The 16,381-nt window shown below is 65.3% G+C and overlaps 5 protein-coding genes across 10 annotated transcripts in view; 3 read left to right on the forward strand and 2 right to left on the reverse strand.

Moving 5' to 3' along the window:
* Positions 1 to 16,381, forward strand: part of SAFB (scaffold attachment factor B) — a 125,966-nt gene that overhangs the window by 12,488 nt on the left and 97,097 nt on the right. Inside the window, exons 17-21 of one of the 3 annotated variants that reach the window (XM_060181944.1) lie at positions 10 to 52; positions 139 to 254; positions 345 to 451; positions 553 to 619; positions 706 to 839. In XM_060181944.1, the coding sequence (XP_060037927.1) occupies positions 10 to 52; positions 139 to 254; positions 345 to 451; positions 553 to 619; positions 706 to 838 (466 nt within the window). In that variant the 3' untranslated portion in view covers position 839. Of the gene's footprint in view, positions 1 to 9; positions 53 to 138; positions 255 to 344; positions 452 to 552; positions 620 to 705; positions 977 to 16,381 lie in introns of those variants that run through there. The other 2 variants (XM_060181943.1, XM_060181942.1) reach the window with 2 other exon arrangements.
* On the reverse strand, positions 1,034 to 1,842 carry MICOS13 (mitochondrial contact site and cristae organizing system subunit 13). Its single transcript, XM_060182074.1, has 4 exons — positions 1,703 to 1,842; positions 1,433 to 1,610; positions 1,301 to 1,352; positions 1,034 to 1,213 (listed from the first exon to the last, which is right to left on the reverse strand). The coding sequence occupies exons 1-4, from the start codon at positions 1,729 to 1,731 to the stop codon at positions 1,116 to 1,118; spliced, it is 357 nt and encodes a 118-aa protein (XP_060038057.1). The 5' UTR covers positions 1,732 to 1,842; the 3' UTR covers positions 1,034 to 1,115.
* Positions 2,891 to 3,720, forward strand: RPL36 (ribosomal protein L36). The gene is made up of 4 exons (XM_007524825.3): positions 2,891 to 2,979; positions 3,126 to 3,220; positions 3,304 to 3,438; positions 3,589 to 3,720. The coding sequence occupies exons 2-4, from the start codon at positions 3,128 to 3,130 to the stop codon at positions 3,676 to 3,678; spliced, it is 318 nt and encodes a 105-aa protein (XP_007524887.1). The 5' UTR covers positions 2,891 to 2,979; positions 3,126 to 3,127; the 3' UTR covers positions 3,679 to 3,720.
* Positions 3,755 to 11,701, reverse strand: LONP1 (lon peptidase 1, mitochondrial). The gene is made up of 18 exons (XM_060181945.1): positions 11,274 to 11,701; positions 8,738 to 8,826; positions 8,409 to 8,528; positions 7,717 to 7,933; positions 7,551 to 7,612; positions 7,333 to 7,462; positions 7,127 to 7,210; positions 6,670 to 6,890; positions 6,434 to 6,572; positions 6,152 to 6,330; positions 5,581 to 5,668; positions 5,357 to 5,479; positions 5,172 to 5,288; positions 4,861 to 5,001; positions 4,614 to 4,779; positions 4,269 to 4,498; positions 4,010 to 4,174; positions 3,755 to 3,928 (listed from the first exon to the last, which is right to left on the reverse strand). The coding sequence occupies exons 1-18, from the start codon at positions 11,688 to 11,690 to the stop codon at positions 3,755 to 3,757; spliced, it is 2,862 nt and encodes a 953-aa protein (XP_060037928.1). The 5' UTR covers positions 11,691 to 11,701.
* Positions 12,158 to 16,381, forward strand: part of CATSPERD (cation channel sperm associated auxiliary subunit delta) — a 32,725-nt gene continuing 28,501 nt past the window's right edge. For all 4 annotated transcript variants that reach the window (XM_060181961.1, XM_060181963.1, XM_060181962.1 and 1 more), the window contains exons 1-4: positions 12,158 to 12,250; positions 12,833 to 12,887; positions 13,876 to 13,949; positions 15,532 to 15,604. In XM_060181961.1, the coding sequence (XP_060037944.1) occupies positions 12,165 to 12,250; positions 12,833 to 12,887; positions 13,876 to 13,949; positions 15,532 to 15,604 (288 nt within the window). In that variant the 5' untranslated portion in view covers positions 12,158 to 12,164. The remainder of the gene's footprint in view (positions 12,251 to 12,832; positions 12,888 to 13,875; positions 13,950 to 15,531; positions 15,605 to 16,381) is intronic.

Consider the following 16,381-nt stretch of genomic DNA (forward strand, 5'->3'; position numbering starts at 1 on the left):
CACCCACAGGAGGGAAGGATCCAGGTCCATGATGGCCGACCGTGAGGGGCAGGTGAGTCGCCGGAGCGGGGGTGAGGGGGGGGTAGGGGGTGGGTCCCCTCTGCCTCCCCTCCGCTCACCCCGCCCGTCCGCCCGCAGCACTACCCCGAGCGCCACGGGGGCCCGGAGCGCCACAGCCGCGACTCCCGGGAAGGCTGGGGCTACGGCTCCGACAAGCGCATGAGCGAGGGCCGGGGGCTGCCGCCGCCTCCTCGGTAAGTCCCCGCGGGACCGGGGGTCGCGGTGCCCGTCAGCACCCCGAGCCCAGCCCCGCGACCCCCGTTTGTCTGTCCGCCCGCCCGCAGGGGCCGCCGCGAGTGGGGCGAGCACGGCCGCAGGATGGAGGACGAGCGCGCCTGGCCGGGGCCGGCCGACGGGGGCCTGATGGAGCGGGACCACAAGCGCTGGCAAGGTGGGGCAGCCGGCTGCGGGCGGGACGGGGAGCGGGGAGCGGGCGCGGGGAGCGGGCGGACACCTGGACCCCTGACCCCCGGCCCTTCCTTCCCTCCGCAGGGGGCGAGCGCAGCATGTCGGGGCACTCGGGGCCCGGCCACATGATGACGCGGGGCGGCCTGTCCGGGTGAGACGTGACCCCGAGCCCACCCCTGGGCCCGTGGCCCCTGACCCCGCGACCCCTGACCCTGACCCCGCCCCCTTCTATTGCAGGCGCGGCAGCTTCGCGCCCCGCCGGGCGTCCCGGGGCCACGCCATCCCGCGGGGGGGCCTGCAGGGCGGCTTCGGGGGGCAGAGCCGCGGCAGCAGCAGGCCGGCCGACACGCGCTTCACCCGCCGCTACTAGCGCCGCCCCGCCCGCCCGCTCCGCCCCGCCCGCCCGCGCCGCCCGCCGCCTGTACAGACTTTTTTACCGGCTGCCGGGCGCAGCTGCGGCCCGGGGCCCCGTGTTCCCGCGGTTTTGTAATAAACGTGTTTCCGTTCACGCGCCCGCCTCCGCCTCCGCGCCGACCCGACCCCGGACACACAGACACGGGACAGACACGTGCGGGAAGCGCTTTATTCGGGGGCGGGGCGGGCCGTCCGTCCATCCCGGTCCGGGTCCGTCCGTCCTTCCGCGGCGGCTACTTGAGGCGGCTCCGCGCGAAGTCCCAGCCGTCCTGACACAGCGCGGCGGCCTTGGCGGGGGCGGCGGACAGCGCGGACATGGCGGCCTCCACGCCTGCGGGGCCCCCGTGAGCAGCTGGGACCCGACCCCGCCCGCCGCCCGAGACCCGGGACCCGATCCCCCAAGCCCCGCCCCCGCTACCTGCGTTCCAGGAGTCGCGCACGCAGAGGTCAAAGGCGGGCAGGGCGGGGAGCTGCGGGACGCGCGGGACGGTCAGGGCGCGGGGTCAGCCGACTCCCCCCCCCACCCCCCCCCCGTGTCTCCCCCACGTACCTGCGGCGCGCGCAGCCCCACGTGCTCGCTGACGTAGTGACGCAGGCGGCGCGCGGCGGGCGGCAGCAGCTCCCCCGCCCTGTGCAGCGCGGCCTGCGAGCGCTCGCCGGGCCCCAGCAGCTGCTGCTCCGCCGCCAGCAGCACCGCGCCGCCCGCCACGCCGCCCTTGAGCAGGAACCTGCGGGCGGGGCCACGGGTCAGCGGGCCGCAGACCAGACGCCCCCCGGCCCGGCCCGGCCCCGCCCCGCGCCCTCCCGCACTCCCGCGCACCTCAGCAGCGGCCACACTCGCGGCGCCATGGTCGCTGGGCTCCGCCCCAAGGACGCCCTCCGCTTCCGGGGCCCGCCGCCAGGCACGCCGGGAACTGGGGCCGCCGCGCGGGGGCCGCCGGGAAGCCGGGGGCGGGGCGCGGGCGGTTGCCAGGCAACGGAGGGCGCGGGCGGCCCGCAGTGGGGCGAGAAGGGGGCGGGGCCGGGGCGGACGGACGGAAGGCGGGCTGCACACAAAGCCCGCGGCCCGGCCCGGCTGCCCGCGCGGCCGAGGCGGCCCGGGTGAGGCCTGGTTCCTGCCGCCTCTGTTTCTCGTCAGTAAAGAGATAAAATCTTAAGAAAATACGCGACTGGTTGGTTGTTTCTGCGTCCTGGGTCATTGCTGGGGCTCGCTCGGGCCTGCACTACGAAACCACCGCTCCTGGACGACCTGTCGCGGCCTTGCGGTCGTCGTTGTCGGACAGGACAGGGAGACATGGAGAGAGGAGGGGAAGACAGACAGACAGACAGACACCTGCAGACCTGCTTCACCGCCCGGGAAGCGACGCCCTTGCCGGTGGGGAGCCGGGGTTCGAACCGGGATCCTTAGGCCGGTCCTTGCGCTTTGCGCCACCTGCGCTGAACCCGCGGCGCCCCCGCCCGCCCCCCGATAACTGAATCTGAAAACTGAGCAGTAGCGTTGATGTCGGTTGACGAGATGGCGAGCTAACAGGGCCCCCCAACCCCGCAGTGCAGCGTCCCGGCCCCTGCAGGTGAGGCACAGCAGCTCTCCGCAGGCGGCAGCCGTGGGCTGACTATTATTGACTGAGAAGAGGGGCAGAGAGACAGAGACACGCCGGCAGCCCCGCTTCACCGCTTGCAAAGCTTGAAAACCCGGCCAACTCTTAATTTCTATAAAAGTAATCACCATCAACTTAAATTCTTCAGTTTGGGAAAGAGACTCAGTGTCTCCATCCTGTAGACAAAGAAGCGAGGTTTCCCAAGCTGCCGGCCGGCTGGGGCGCAAACATGGCATTTTCTCGGTGAGGCGGGATTCAAACTCCCAGAGCTCCGGCGGGGGCGGGGTCCCTGAGCAGAACACGCTCGCGGGGGGGGGGCGGAGCCGCGGGAGCAGCCGCGCAGGCGCAGATCGGTCCCGGCGACCTCCGGTCACCAGAGGGCGCCGCGCAGGCGCGGAGCCCGGGCCCCTCTGGGCGGCACTTCCGGCCGGAGCGTAGATATCCCAGAGTGCAGCGCGGCCCCGCTCCTTCCGCCCAGGCAGTCCGAGCAGAGTGGCAGGTGAGCGCGGCGGCGGGGCGCCGTCATCGACCGCCATCCGCGGCCCGGGGGGGGGGACTCCGGGCGGGTGTTGGGCGGCCGGGGCGCGTGGCGGGGTCCGAGGCGCGTGGCGGGGGTCTCAGCGCCGTGCTCCTCCCCGCCCGCAGCCATGGCCGTGCGCTACCCGATGGCCGTCGGCCTCCACAAGGGCCACAAGGTGACCAAGAACGTGAGCCAGCCGAGGCACAGCCGCCGGCGCGGGGTGAGTGCGCGGGCTCGCCCGGGTCCCGCGGGGGGGAGGCGGGGTGTCGGTCGCCGGCAGCCCTGACGCCGCCCGCCCCGCAGCGCCTCACCAAGCACACCAAGTTCGTGCGGGACATGATCCGCGAGGTGTGCGGCTTCGCCCCGTACGAGCGCCGCGCCATGGAGCTGCTCAAGGTCTCCAAGGACAAGCGCGCGCTCAAGTTCATCAAGAAGCGGGTGCGTGCGCGGGGCCCAGGCGGTCGCGGAGAAGGCGCGGGCGGGATCGGGAGGCAGAGAGGCAGGCAGGCAGGGTGGGAGGGAGGGAGGCTCTTTATTGGGGCCGCGGCTCCGCTGACGCCCCGCCTGTCCGTCCGTCCGTCCCCGCAGGTCGGGACCCACATCCGCGCCAAGAGGAAGCGCGAGGAGCTGAGCAACGTGCTGGCCGCCATGCGCAAGGCTGCGGCCAAGAAGGACTGAGCCCCCCACCCCACCCCCAATAAACGCTGCGTGTGTCTCGGTCGCTCTGTCTCCGTCTCGTGTCTGTCGGTCCGTCTCAGCGCTGCAGCGCCAGCGCGCGGGGCTGCGCGGGGAAGGCGACGGGGAAGACGTCGCGGTAGTGCGCGGCGAAGTGCACCTCCAGCCCGTCGCGCAGGAAGCCCGGCAGCTCCAGGAAGTCGCGGCGGTTCTCGGCGGGCAGCACCACGCACGTCACGCCCGCGCGCTTGGCCTGGCGGAGGGCAGGAGGGGCGGGGGCTCGAACCCGGGACTGCCGCGCCGCGCCCCGCCCCGCCCGGCCGCCCCCGCTCACCGCGATCGTCTTCTCCTTGATGCCGCCCACCGGCAGCACCTTGCCGGTCAGCGACACCTCGCCCGTCATGGCCAGGTCCTGGCGCACCGGCTGGTCCAGGGCGAGCGACAGCAGCGCCGTCACGATGGTGCAGCCCGCGCTCGGCCCGTCCTTGGGGGTGGCGCCCTGCGGGGAGCGGGAGGCGGGGTCTCGTCTCGGGTGGGCGGGGCCTCGTCTCGGGTGGGCGGGGCGGGGTCTCGGGTGGGCGGGGCGGGCGCACCTCGGGCACGTGCAGGTGCAGGTGCGCGGCCAGCAGGAAGTCGTTGTCGGGGTCGCGCTCCATGAGGAAGGCGCGCGCGAAGGTGTAGGCGATGCGGGCGCTCTCCTTCATCACGTCCCCCAGCTGCCCCGTCACCTCCAGGCTCCCGTCCTGCCCGCCCTGCCCGTCCTGCCCGTCCTGCCGGGCCCGCGGCCGCCGCTGCGACGTCTCCACGAACAGCGTGGAGCCCCCTGGGGGCAGGACAGGGGGGGGGAGGGACCCTGAGCCGCCCGCGGGGCCGCCTCTCCCCCTGCCCCGCTCAGCCAGGGCGGTGCGGTCCCCCGTCCCCGTCCCGTCGCCGCTCACCCATGGCGGTCCAGGCCAGCCCCATGACCACACCGGGCGGCGTGGCCCCGTACATGCGCTCCGACGTGAACAGCGGCTTCCCCACGAAGTCCTGCAGGTTCTCGGGCGTCACGTCCACGGCCGCGGCCTCGCCGCTCACGATCCTGTAGGCCGCCTTGCGCAGCACCTGCGGGACAGGGGGGTCACCGCGCCGCCTCCCGCCCTCCCAGACAGACGGACTGCCCCACTGCCTCAGACAGAGCCTCACCTTCTCCACCTGCTTCTGCAGGTTGCGCACCCCGCTCTCGCGGCAGTACTGCCTGATGAGCAGCGACAGCACCTCCGGCGACAGGCGCGCGCGGCTCTCGTCCAGGCCGCACAGGACGCGCGCCTGCGGCACCAGGTACCGCTGGGGGCGGGGAGGGGGTCAACCGGCGGGGCCCAGGTCTGGCCCCCCAGACCCAGGAGACCCCAGGTCCAACCCCAAGACTCCCCCAAGGCCCAGAGGATCTCGAGCCCAGCTCTGCAGAATCCAGAGACGCCGGGCCCCGGGCCCCCAGCCCCCGCCGCGGCCCCCACCTCGGCGATGGCCAGCTTCTCCTGGGCCACGTAGCCTGACACGTTGATCATCTCCATGCGGTCCCGCAGGGGCTCGGGGATGGTGTCCGTCACGTTGGCCGTGCAGATGAACAGCACCTGGGGGCGGCAGGGCCGCTGGCACCGGCCGGAGGGCCCCCCACGTCCCCCCGCGGGTGCCCACCCACCTTGGACAGGTCCACGGGCACGTCCAGATAGTGGTCCAGAAAGTTGGCGTTCTGCTCGGGGTCCAGCAGCTCCAGCAGCGCCGACGAGGGGTCCCCCTGGAAGCCGCGGCCGATCTTGTCCACCTGGGGGGACGGGCAGGGATGGGGGGGCGGGCTCAGGGCGCTGGCTGCCTGCCCGTCTGGTCGAATGACTGAAGGGGGGGCTGCGGCTCTGGGGTCCCCACCTCGTCAATGAGGACCAGCGGGTTCTCCGTCTTGGTCTTCTTCAGACACTGGATGATCTTGCCCGGCATGGCGCCCACGTAGGTCCGCCTGCGGGAGAGGGTCCGGGGCGGGGGGCCCCCGCTTCCCGCTAGACTCCAGGGCCGGGGCTGGCGGAGGCCCCAGATTCCAGCCCCCCATCCCCTGGCGCCATGGGAGCACCCTGGCCGGTGCTCGGGGGACAGCGGGTGGCAGTGGCTCGCAGCCTCGGGTGAGAGGATTTTTGACTTGTGTTTTTGTTGACCCCCATGCCCGGAGTTCGCTGGGTGGAGCCACAGCCTGGGGGCCACCGGACATCACAAGCACCAGACAAAAGTCAGCCTGCTGCGTTCGTCTTCCTGTGCGTCTCTGTGTCCCCCCCACCCCCCCCGCACTGCCCCCCCCCCTGCCCCTTTCTGGCTCGGGCACATTAACCGCCCCCCCCAGCCCTGCTCTACTGCTGTTGGGAAGCAGGGGCTTGAACCCGCCCCGTGCCGGCTGAGCGCCTGGATCCAGCCGAGCCTGAAGTCCGCCTGGGCGCCGGGGAGGGCGTACCTGTGGCCCTTGATCTCAGCCACGTCCGTCATGCCCCCCACGCTGAAGCGGAAGTACTCGCGGTTGAGGGCGCGGGCGATGGAGCGAGCGATGGAGGTCTTGCCCACGCCGGGCGGCCCGTAGAAACAGAGGATCTTGCCCTGCGTAGAGCCCCGGAGCTGGCTGACGGCGATGAACTCCTGTGGGCAGGGGCGGCCGAGTGAGCGCCTGGGGTCCTGCCTGGAGGCAGCAGCACCTTTCTTTCCCGGCCGCAGGGCAGGGGCGGTATGGGGCCTGCCGCACCAGGATGCGCCTCTTGACGTCCTCCATGCCGTAGTGGTCCTCCTCCAGGACTGCCTGCGCCCGCGCCAGGTCCAGGTTCTCCTCGCTCGACTTGCCCCACGGGATGGACGTCAGCCAGTCCAGGTAGTTCCGGGTGACGCTGCAGGGGACACGCGTGGAGGGGGGGGGCGGCGCTGAGTCCTGCCGGCCCTGGCGCCACCTGGACAGACCCTGTGGGGCCGGGGGAGGCGCCGTACTTGAACTCGGACGAGTGGTTGTCCAGCAGGCCCAGCTTGCCCAGCTCCTCGTCCACCACGGCCATGACGTGCGGCGGCACCCGCAGCCCCCGCAGCCGCTCGCGGAACCTCTCCTCGATGGCGTCCTTGTCCTCCTTCTCCAGCCCCAGCTCCTTCTTGATGATCTTCAGCTGCTCCTGCAGCAGGTACTTGCGGTGCGTCTGCTTGATCTTCTCCTCGACCTGCGGGACCCGCGGGCAGCAGTCTAGCAGCGGGCGCTCTGTGGCATGAGGCCCCGGGCTCGAGCCCCGGGATCTGGGATGCCTGGCTGCAGCCCTCGGCCCCCCACCCCCACCCCCACCCCCACCCCAAGGTTCCTGCACCTACCCCAGCCCCACAGCCCTGCCCGGGTCTCTGGGGGCACAGAGCACGTCCCGGGGGGCCACACACACACACACACACACACACACACACACACCTCGCGGCCGAGACGCTGCTGCAGCTTGCTCAGCTCAAACTCCTTCTTGAGCAGGGAGAGGGCCTTGTACAGCCGCTTGGGGATCTGCCGGGAGGGAGACGGCAATGAGGTCCCAGGCCAGGGAATATTACACGAGCATGGAAAAGCCACCCCCGGGGAAGGGCATACTACACAGCCATGAAAAAAGCCCGCGCGGCTCTGCTCACATTGGTCTCCTCCAACACGTCCTGCAGCTCGTGGGACTCGGCCCCGGTGAGCGCGGCGCCCATGTCGCTGAGGTAGATGGGGTTGTCCACCACGCGCTGGCCCGCCTGCATCATCTGGAGCACAGACTCCCTGCAGAGGGCGGGCGGCACGGTGGGTCGGCCTGCTCCGGCCTGCTCCGGCCCGCCCCGCCCCCTCCATGCTGCCGCCGGGCACCCACCGATAGAGCGGGTTAAGGGCGATGATGTCTCGGATGGTCTTGACGATCTCGGCCGTCAGGGCCTGCGGAGGGGAGCGGAGGGGGAGGGGAGGGAGGCGGCTGCGGTCGCCCTGCCTGGGGAGCCCCGCCCCCCAAGAGGCACAGAGGCACCTCGTGCGGCCCGCACCTTGACCTCCTCGGTGACCTGGAAGTCCTCGTGGACCACGTTGTCCACCTCCACCATCAGCACCTCGCCGGGGCCGCCCCCGGGGACCTCCAGCCCGGCCACCGCCTCCGCTGAGACGCCTGCCTCCTTGCGGCCCCGTTTGGCCTTGCGCCGCCCCTTGTTCTGCTCGGCCTCCGGCTCCTCCGCCTCTGGCTCCAGCTGCCGGCTGATGTGGATCCTGGGGCGAGGCGGAGGTGGGGGCCGTTGGGGAGGGGCGCCCCGGGCTCCGTGGGTCATCCCCCCCCTTCTGCCAGGCGGGAAGAAACAGAGCCGGCCTCGGGAAGCTTCCCCCTGCACACCCCAGGGTTTGAGCCCCAGCACCACTGTCAGCCAGAGCTCAGCAGGGCTCTGGGGTAGTAACAGTAACAATAATAATGATGGTTCTGCAAAAGCCTCTCCTGCCTAAGGCTCTTGAGGCCCCGGGTTCAAGCCCCAGCACCACCGTCAGCCGAGCTCAGCAGGGCTGTGGGGTCTGTCTCTCTCATTAAAATAAAGCATCTTAAAAAAGAAAAAACAAACGGCAGAGGAAGCTGCCATCCCAGAGCCGGCGAGAGCTCACCGGGTCATGCGGTCCCTTTGCCATAAGCCTGACCCAGGTGCCGGTCCCCAGCGCCACCCGAGGCACCGCAGCACGGGGGGGGGGGGGAGCCCACCTCCTGTGCCCCATGACGATCATGCGAAGCTTGTCGCCCAGGTCCTGCATCTCGTGGATCTGCACGAAGGTCCCCGTGCGGTATACCTCACCCAGGCTCTCCACCACGTCCGCCTCGTTGCTGGGGGAGCGACGGGTGTGTGTGTGGGGGGCGGCGCCACCACCGGGGACCACCACCCTGCGCCGGCCTCAGGGATGGGGGGGCGCCCTCCCGCCCGGGAAGTGAAGGTCTCAATCTAGGATTCCCCATGGGCTGCCTGGAGGCGGCGTGCCTCTGGCACGAAGGCGCCTGCACCGAGGGGAAGGTTCCTGAGCTGGCGGGAGGGCTACCTGTCATCTCGCTTCAGGAAGACGCCAGCGTAGGGCTGGGCAAGGCGGACCTTCCTCCTCAGCAGTTCCACCAGCTTCTTATTTTTTACCTGGGGTGGGGGGGGGGGCGACAAGGGGCCGGGGTGAGGTGCAGGGAGAGGGCGCGGCGGGTAAGGCCCCAGATCATCAGGCCCAAGTTCCAGCCCCGGCATCGCGGGCGCAGAGCGAGGTTTTGCTTCTTTGGGCTCAGCTCCAGCTCACGGTGGTGCTGGGGCTTGAACCGGGGCCTCAGCGCCTCAGGCAGGAGAGTTTCGCTGGTTTTCGTCGCTTTTTTTTTTTTTTTTGGCACATCCACTAGGCTCTCCCCAGCCCTGCCTTTTTCTAGTTGGTTTCTCAGAACTTTCTCTTTTTTGCCTCCAGGGTTATCGCTGGAGCTCCATGACTATAGATCAAACCCACTGCTCCTGGGGGCCACTGTTTCCCATTTCGTTGCCCTTGTTATTATTATTGATGTTGTCGTTGTTAGGACAGAGAAATGGAGAGAGGAGGGGAAGACAGAGAGGGGGAGAGACAGACAGACACCTGCAGACCTGCTTCACCGCCTGTGAAGCGACTCCCCTGCAGGTGGGGAGCCGGGGGCTCGAACCCGGATCCCTGAGCCGGTCCTTGCGCTTTGCGCCACCTGCGCTTAACCCGCTGCGTCACCGCCCGACTCCTTTTTTTTTCTTCTCTCCAAACCAGAGCCCAGCTCAGCTCTGGCTGATGGTGGTGCTGGGTCTTGAACCCAGGACCTCAGGCCTGCGAGCCAGGTGCTCAGCCGCTAGGCTACGCTTCCCGTCTCCGGCCCGGGTTGCCTCTTTCCCCTCCGGAGAGGCCGTGACTCCCCACCCCACCCCACCCGCCCAGTAGGAGTCAGCGGGCGGCCCTGAGCCCCGGGCTGGTCAGGTCGGAGGTTCTCAGAAACCGGCCTCTGCCGCCCAAGGACGTGGCCGGGGAAGCCGCAGGGCGACCTTTCTCTCCAGGACCTTGAGGGGAGGGAGAGAGAGAGAGACAGAGAGAGGGGGAAAGGGAAGACAGTGAGTGACGCGGCCCGCGGCCTTGCCAGGTCGGTGCCAGGCAGGCCCGCGTGGGGGAGGGGCAGACGGCTCCCGAGCCTGAGGCCGTGAGTTCGAGCCCCAGTGCCGCCACGCTCCCCTCTCTCTCTAATAACTACAAAAATAAGGCCGGCCAGCACCCAGCGCCTGGCGTTGCTGGTGGGCGCAGAGACCCCTCCTCCTCCTCGGCTCGACGTCCCCCACCCCTGCGGTGAGGGGGGGCGGGGGCGCAGCGGCTACAGCTCTGGACTCTCAGGCGTGAGGCCCCGGGTGCGAGCTCGGCATACGGCGTGTGCCGGAGAGGCTCTGCGGGAGCGGGAGCGGGAGCGGGAGAGTCCGGACCCGCACACCGCAGGGCCCCAACAGAGGAGCCCACCTGCCTCCTGCTCAGTCCCCAAGGCCAGCACAGGAGCGCGCGCGCGCACACACAACACGCGCACCCGCAAATGCAACACGTGCGCGCACAGTCGCACAACACGCACAGTCGCACAACACGCGCACCCGCAAATGCAACACGTGCGCGCACAGTCGCACAACACGCACAGTCGCACAACACGCGCACCCGCAAATGCAACACGTGCGCGCACAGTCGCACAACACGCGCACCCGCAAATGCAACACGTGCACGCACAGTCGCACAACACGCACGCGCACCCGCACACACCGCGCGTCCCAGGGGCACGTCGGCGCGGCTCCGAGTCGCTGCAGGGTCAGCCCAGAGGCCGGCGCGGGCGCCTGCAAGCCCAGGGCCCAGGACGCTGCACAGGGCGCTGCAAACACTCTCCGGCCTGCGGCTCCGGGGCCCCGGGTGCGACCCCCCCAGCTCCACCGGCAGCCGGAGCTCACAGGGCTCCGGGGAAAGTGATGATGATGGTGGTGACCATCATGATGATGATAGTAACAGTAACAGGGAGGCAGCACCATGACTCTACAGACTCTCCCGCCTGGGGCTCTGAGGTCCCGGGTTCGAGCCTCAGCACCACCACCAGCCTGAACTGGGCAGGGCTCTGGATAAAACAACAATCACGAATAATCAGCATCACAGCACCAGCAATAATGATAGGACTTGGGAAACAGCATGACGGCTCAGCAAAGAAACTCCTCCTGCCTGGGGCGCTGAGGTCCCGGGTTCGATCCCCGGCTCCACCACCAATCAGCCCGCGCTGAGCAGGGCTCTGGGGAATAGCAGTGGATAATCATTACAGTGAGTGTGTCCTCCGCCTCATCATCATCACTGATGGGCCCGGGGAGACAGCGGGACGGTTCCGCAAACACTCTCTCCTGCCTGCGGCTCTGAGGTCCCGGGTTCGATCCCCGGCTCCACGGTCAGCCAGAGCTGAGCGAGTTTCCTGGGTTGTTTGTTTGTCTGTTTGCTTTTCAGCCTCTGCCGCAAGTCAGGCCCCTGCGGGACCCGAGGCCGAGAACGGCCGGGGCGGAGGGGGGGGGCGCGGCGGGGCCGTTACCTCGATGATCTTGATGAAACGCGGGAACACGGGGTTGCGGGTGACGGCGATGAGCGGCAGGTGCGGGAACACGTCCGGGATGGTCATGGGCGTGAGCGCCGTGATGACCGGGCCGTCCCCGCCGCCCGCCCCGTCCTCCGCGCCGCCGCCCTCGGCCGCCTCCCCGCCGCCACCGCCGCCGCCGCCGCCGCCGCCCCGGCTGTCCGCGTCCCACAAGCTCCGCCAGCGGCCGGCGGGCGCGGGGCCCCGGCCCCACAGCGCCCAAGGGGGCGACGCCTCGCAGGCCGGCCGGCCTCGGGCTCCCCACGCCCCGGCCGTGCTGGGGACCCGCCCCCCGGCCGCAGCCAACAGCGGCCGCCGCAGCGCCCAACCCCGCGTAGCGCCCCACAGCCGCACGCAACCTGCGCCCGCCGCCATGGCCCGGCCATACTGGCGGCGCACGGCGAGCGCGTCATTTCCGCTCGCCCCGGCCGGCGGGGCGCGCACGTGACGCGAGCGCGAGGGCGGGGGCCCGGGAAGAGAAATCCACGCCCCTCGGCGGCTCGCGGCTATGCGCGTGCGCTCCCGGGGTGCCTCCGTGTCTCCGCCCCGCCCTCCAGTGACGGCTTTTCGCGCGCGCCGAAATGGATAATCTGCGCATGCTCATTTGCAGGGACTCTGCGCTCGGTCTCCGAGGATGGCTACCGGGAGAGGTAACGCGCATGCGCACACTAGAGGAGCCGAGGGCGGGTGGAGTGCGCATGCCCGGGGTGTGTGTGGGGGGGGGGGGGCGTTTGGAGGGGGCGGAGTCGGAGAACGCGCATGCTCTGTCTCTGGGCCGTGAGCCGGCCGCTAGTGCGCATGCCTTGGCGGAGCCCGGCTCCAGGGAGGCGGTTGAGTGGCAGGTGGCGGATGCAGGCGTTGGGGATGCCGCGGGCGGTGCTGATGTTGTCCGCGTTGATGGTGCTGCCGGCGGCCCGAGCTCAGCCGCTGTGCAAGTGGGCTCCTTCCCCGGGCCTGAGTGCCACCGGCGATCTGGGGGTGCTGCTGAGGCTCTAGGGCCATGCCGGGGATCTTGGGGTGCAGCTGAGGTTCATGGGCGCTGCCAAGAGATCTGGGTGCCACGGGGACTCTGGGATGTTTCTAGGGTCTCAGGAAGTTTGGGGGTCCTGCCAGAGTTGGGGATCGTGCCAGGCTTTGGATTTCCCCCTGGGGGCTGGGGGGTGGCTGGGGAGTTCGAGGGGGTTCCCAGGTGCTGAAGGGCCCTGATGATGCAGCTTCGGGGCACACACCAGGTCCCGGTGCCCACACGCCCAAGATGGAGCTCTTCTGTGGAAACCCAACCGGCATGCTCGCAGCCAACAACAAAACCCGCCCCCCCTGAGAAAGACAGACAGACAGACAGACAGGACATCTTGCAATAAGACTTCCTACCTTGAGGCCTCTTACAATGCCCGGCACAGAGCACACCAGTTTTGCCATGTGTAGGACCTAGGCTTCAGCCCAACCCCCCCCACCACCACCGGAAGCCCCCAGTAGTGACAACAACACAAACTTTGACGGCTGTTTTTTCTCTCCAGACCTCACAAGATACGAACAGAAAAGGTGTTCCCTACCACACATAGAGTTCCAGGGGTAGGTGACTGCACCCAGCTGCCCTGTCTCTCAACTGACGTGGCGGCCGCCTCCTCCCGGGGCGGGGGAGAGTAAGGGACGGAGAAACAGAGGCGGTAAAATAGGGCAGTAACAGGAGAGAAGGCAGTATAATACAAAAGACTATTGCAAAGGAAAAAACACTCCTGTCTGAGGCTCTGGGGTCTCAAGTTCAATCCCCAGCACCACCATTAGCCAGAGACTAATTAGCAGGGCTCTGTGAGGAGAGAAAGAAAAGAAGAAAGAGAGAGGGAGCCGGGCGGTAGCGCAGCGGGTTAAGCGCAGGTGGCACAAAGCGCAAGGGCCGGTGGGTGTCAGGATCCTGGTTCGAGCCCCCGGCTCCCCACCTGCAGGGGAGTCGCTTCGCAGGCGGTGAAGCAGGTCTGCAGGTGTCTGTCTTTCTCTCCCCCTCTGTCTTCCCCTCCTCTCTCCATTTCTCTCTGTCCTATCCAACAACGATGACATCAATAACAATAATAACTACAACAATAAAATAACAAGAGCAACAAAAGGGGAATAAATAAATAAATAAATGTAAAAAAAGAAAGAGTTGGGAGTTCCTGAGTTCCCCTGGCATCACAAGTGCCAGAGTGATGCTCTATTTCTCTCTCTCTCTCTCTCTTCCCCCTCTCTCTTGTTAATGAGTATTTTTGACAGAAGGACAGAGAGATACCCTGGTTCTCTTTCTGTCCTTCACGCCAACTAATACATCTTGAAACTCAAAAGGAAATTAGTGCTGAAAAGACGATTCAGGGTCCTCTCCACTTTGAATACTGCACAATCTCTCTTTTCTTTCTTTCTTTTTTTTTACTTAGCAGAGTCCTGCTCAGTTCTGGCTGCTGGTGGTAGCAGAGCTTGAAGCTGAGAGCTCAGAGCCTCAGATGGGAGAGCTTGTCCATGTCAGTGCTAAACTCTCATGGGTATTGCTGGTGAGATCTTGTGACATTAACATTTTGTGAACTGTCTCTAGGAAAAGTTATACTACATAGACACACCCCACATAGTCCCACATCCTTGCCGGAAAAAAATAGCCGTGTACTTAGGGTAAGTGATTCTTTTACATGTTGGATGATGGATGAATAGGAGGATGGGGGAAGGGTGGGTGGGTGAAAGGTGAACTGGGCACTTAATGAGAGAAAATAGAAATGATGAATTGAGTAGAGTCACAAAACTTTATGTGGAAAATATCCCTGTAATCTTACAGTTTGGGGAACCATTATTAAATCACTGACCAGAAACAGAAAAAGATGGGTGGCAGGTGGATGGATGAGTGAGAGTTTGGGTAGATGGATGGGTGGGTGGATGGATGGATGGATGGGAGGTTGGGTAGATGGATGGATGCTCGGGTGGGTGGGTGGATGGATGGATGGATGAGTGGGAGGTTGGGTAGATGGGTGGATGAAAGGCTGTGTAAATGGATGGATGGATGGATGGATAGATGGGAGGTTGGGTAGATGGGTGGATGAAAGGCTGTGTAAATGTATGGATGGATGGATGGGAGGTTGGGTAGATGGATGGATGCTCGGGTGGGTGGGTGGATGGATGGATGGATGAGTGGGAGGTTGGGTAGATGGGTGGATGAAAGGCTGTGTAAATGTATGGATGGATGGATGGATGGATGGATGGATGGATGGATGGATAGATGGGAGGTTGGGTAGATGGATGGATGGGTAAATGGTGGATAGATGGGTTGGTAGTGGATGGATGGTTGGTGGGTTAGTTGATTGACAGAAGGATGACAGGAATGAATGGCAGTGTGGAGGAGTTAAAAGATGGAAGGTGACGGAGTTGGGCGGTAGCACAGCGGGTTAAGTGCACGTGGCACAAAGCACAAGGACCGGCATAAGGATCCCGGTTCGAGCCCCCGGCTCCCCACCTGCAGGGGAGTCGCTTCACAGGCGGTGAAGCAGGTCTGCAGGCATCTGTCTTACTCTCCCCTTTCTGTCTTCCCCGCCTCTCTAAATTTCTCTCTGTCCTATCCAACAATGACGACATCAATAACAACAATAATAACTACTACAATAAAACAGCCAGGGCAACAAAAAGGGAATAAATTAATTAATTTTTAAAAATGGGAGGTGGGTGTACAACTATACAGATGAATAGTCAAATATATCCCAGGTGAGTTCTTTTTTTTTTAATTACTCTTTAAGACTTTTTAAAAATATTTATTCCCTTTTGTTGCCCTTGTTGTTTTATTGTTGTAGTTATTATTGTTGTCGTAGTCGTTGGATAGGACAGAGAGAAATAGAGCGAGGAGGGGAAGACAGAGACGGGGGGAGAAAGACAGACACCTGCAGACCTGCTTCACCGCCTGTGAAGCGACTCCCCTGCAGGTGGGGAGCCGGGGACTCGAATCGGCATCCTTGAGTTCTTGTTTTTTAAGGGAATTTGTTTGCATGGGAGATTCTATTTATCTATTTGATAGAGAGAGAGCCCAGAGCCCTGCTCAGTTCTGGTTGATGGTGCTGGGGATTGAACCTGGGACCTCAGAGCCTCAGGCAGGAGAGTCTTTTGCTGAACCCTTAGGCTGTCTTCCGGCCCTGGACGGAACACTTCTAAAAGGGCGAGTGTTGTTTTGTCTTTCAGTGGATGGGATCCTCACTTAAGTCTCGGTCTATTTCAGATCGCAGGTACTTCTCACGATGGACAACTTTGAAAGCAGTCTTACTCCTCTGAGCATCCCTGCTTACTTCTCGGTATCTCTTCCCCTTGTGTGTGTGCACAGGGTTGGTGCCATCATTCCAAAGCCATTGCGCCTGGAAGCCCCCTTTTCCATTGTATTGGACAGGACAGAGAGAAATGGAGAGAGGAGGGGAAGACAGACAGAGAGGGGGAGAGAAAGACAGACACCTGCAGACCTGCTTCACCGCCTGGGAAGCGACTCCCCTGCAGGTGGGGAGCCGGGGGCTCGAACCGGAAACCTTGAGCGAGCCCTTGCCTCTTTGTTTTCCTGTCCCTTTCTCCCCCCCTCCTTTCTCGCTTCTTTCCTTCCTTTGTCTTGTATTTGAATGGGTATGGGAGCACTGAGTCACTGGGGCAGGCGAGAGGGAGCACAGCAAGCAGTTTGATTTTCATGGACGGGAAAAGGGCGGTTTGGGTAAAAATCTCTTCACCCCACCCTCATTTTCTCTCCCCCCCCCCAACTCCTTGGACAACATCCTGCTTGACGACAACTCTCTCACCTCCCAGTCAACTCTTCCGAGTTCTCTCTCGGATTCTTCATTTCATTGCTCTCCCGAGGTTCTCTTAACACTCTTTGATTTTTATTTTTAAATTGTTATTTATAAAAAGGAAACACTGACAAAATCATAGGATAAGAGAGGTACAACTCCACACAGTTCCCACCACCACAACTCCGTATCCCATCCCCTCCCCTGAAAGCTTTCCTATTCTTCATCCCTCTGGGAGCATGGACCCAGGGTCATTGTGGGAGGCAGAAGGTGGAAGGTCTGGCTTCTGTAATTGCTTCCCCG

This window comes from Erinaceus europaeus, chromosome 23 (genome assembly GCF_950295315.1).
Source record: "Erinaceus europaeus chromosome 23, mEriEur2.1, whole genome shotgun sequence".
NCBI lineage: Eukaryota > Metazoa > Chordata > Mammalia > Eulipotyphla > Erinaceidae > Erinaceus > Erinaceus europaeus.

Excerpts from the sequence above, each read along its gene's own strand:
- MICOS13 (XM_060182074.1), bottom strand. The coding sequence starts at position 1,731 with ATGGCGCCGCGAGTGTGGCCGCTGCTGAG. Across the intron at positions 1,611-1,702 it reads CGAGTGTGGCCGCTGCTGAG|GTTCCTGCTCAAGGGCGGCG; the intron begins GTGCGCGGGAGT and ends CCCCGCCCGCAG. Across the intron at positions 1,353-1,432 it reads TGGGGCTGCGCGCGCCGCAG|CTCCCCGCCCTGCCCGCCTT; the intron begins GTACGTGGGGGA and ends CGCGTCCCGCAG.
- RPL36 (XM_007524825.3), top strand. The coding sequence starts at position 3,128 with ATGGCCGTGCGCTACCCGATGGCCGTCGGCCTCCACAAGGGCCACAAG. Across the intron at positions 3,221-3,303 it reads GGCACAGCCGCCGGCGCGGG|CGCCTCACCAAGCACACCAA; the intron begins GTGAGTGCGCGG and ends CCCGCCCCGCAG. Across the intron at positions 3,439-3,588 it reads TCAAGTTCATCAAGAAGCGG|GTCGGGACCCACATCCGCGC; the intron begins GTGCGTGCGCGG and ends CCGTCCCCGCAG.
- LONP1 (XM_060181945.1), bottom strand. The coding sequence starts at position 11,690 with ATGGCGGCGGGCGCAGGTTGCGTGCGGCTGTGGGGCGCTACGCGGGGT. Across the intron at positions 7,211-7,332 it reads ACGTGTTGGAGGAGACCAAT|ATCCCCAAGCGGCTGTACAA; the intron begins GTGAGCAGAGCC and ends CCCTCCCGGCAG. Across the intron at positions 6,891-7,126 it reads AGCAGCGTCTCGGCCGCGAG|GTCGAGGAGAAGATCAAGCA; the intron begins GTGTGTGTGTGT and ends CGGGTCCCGCAG.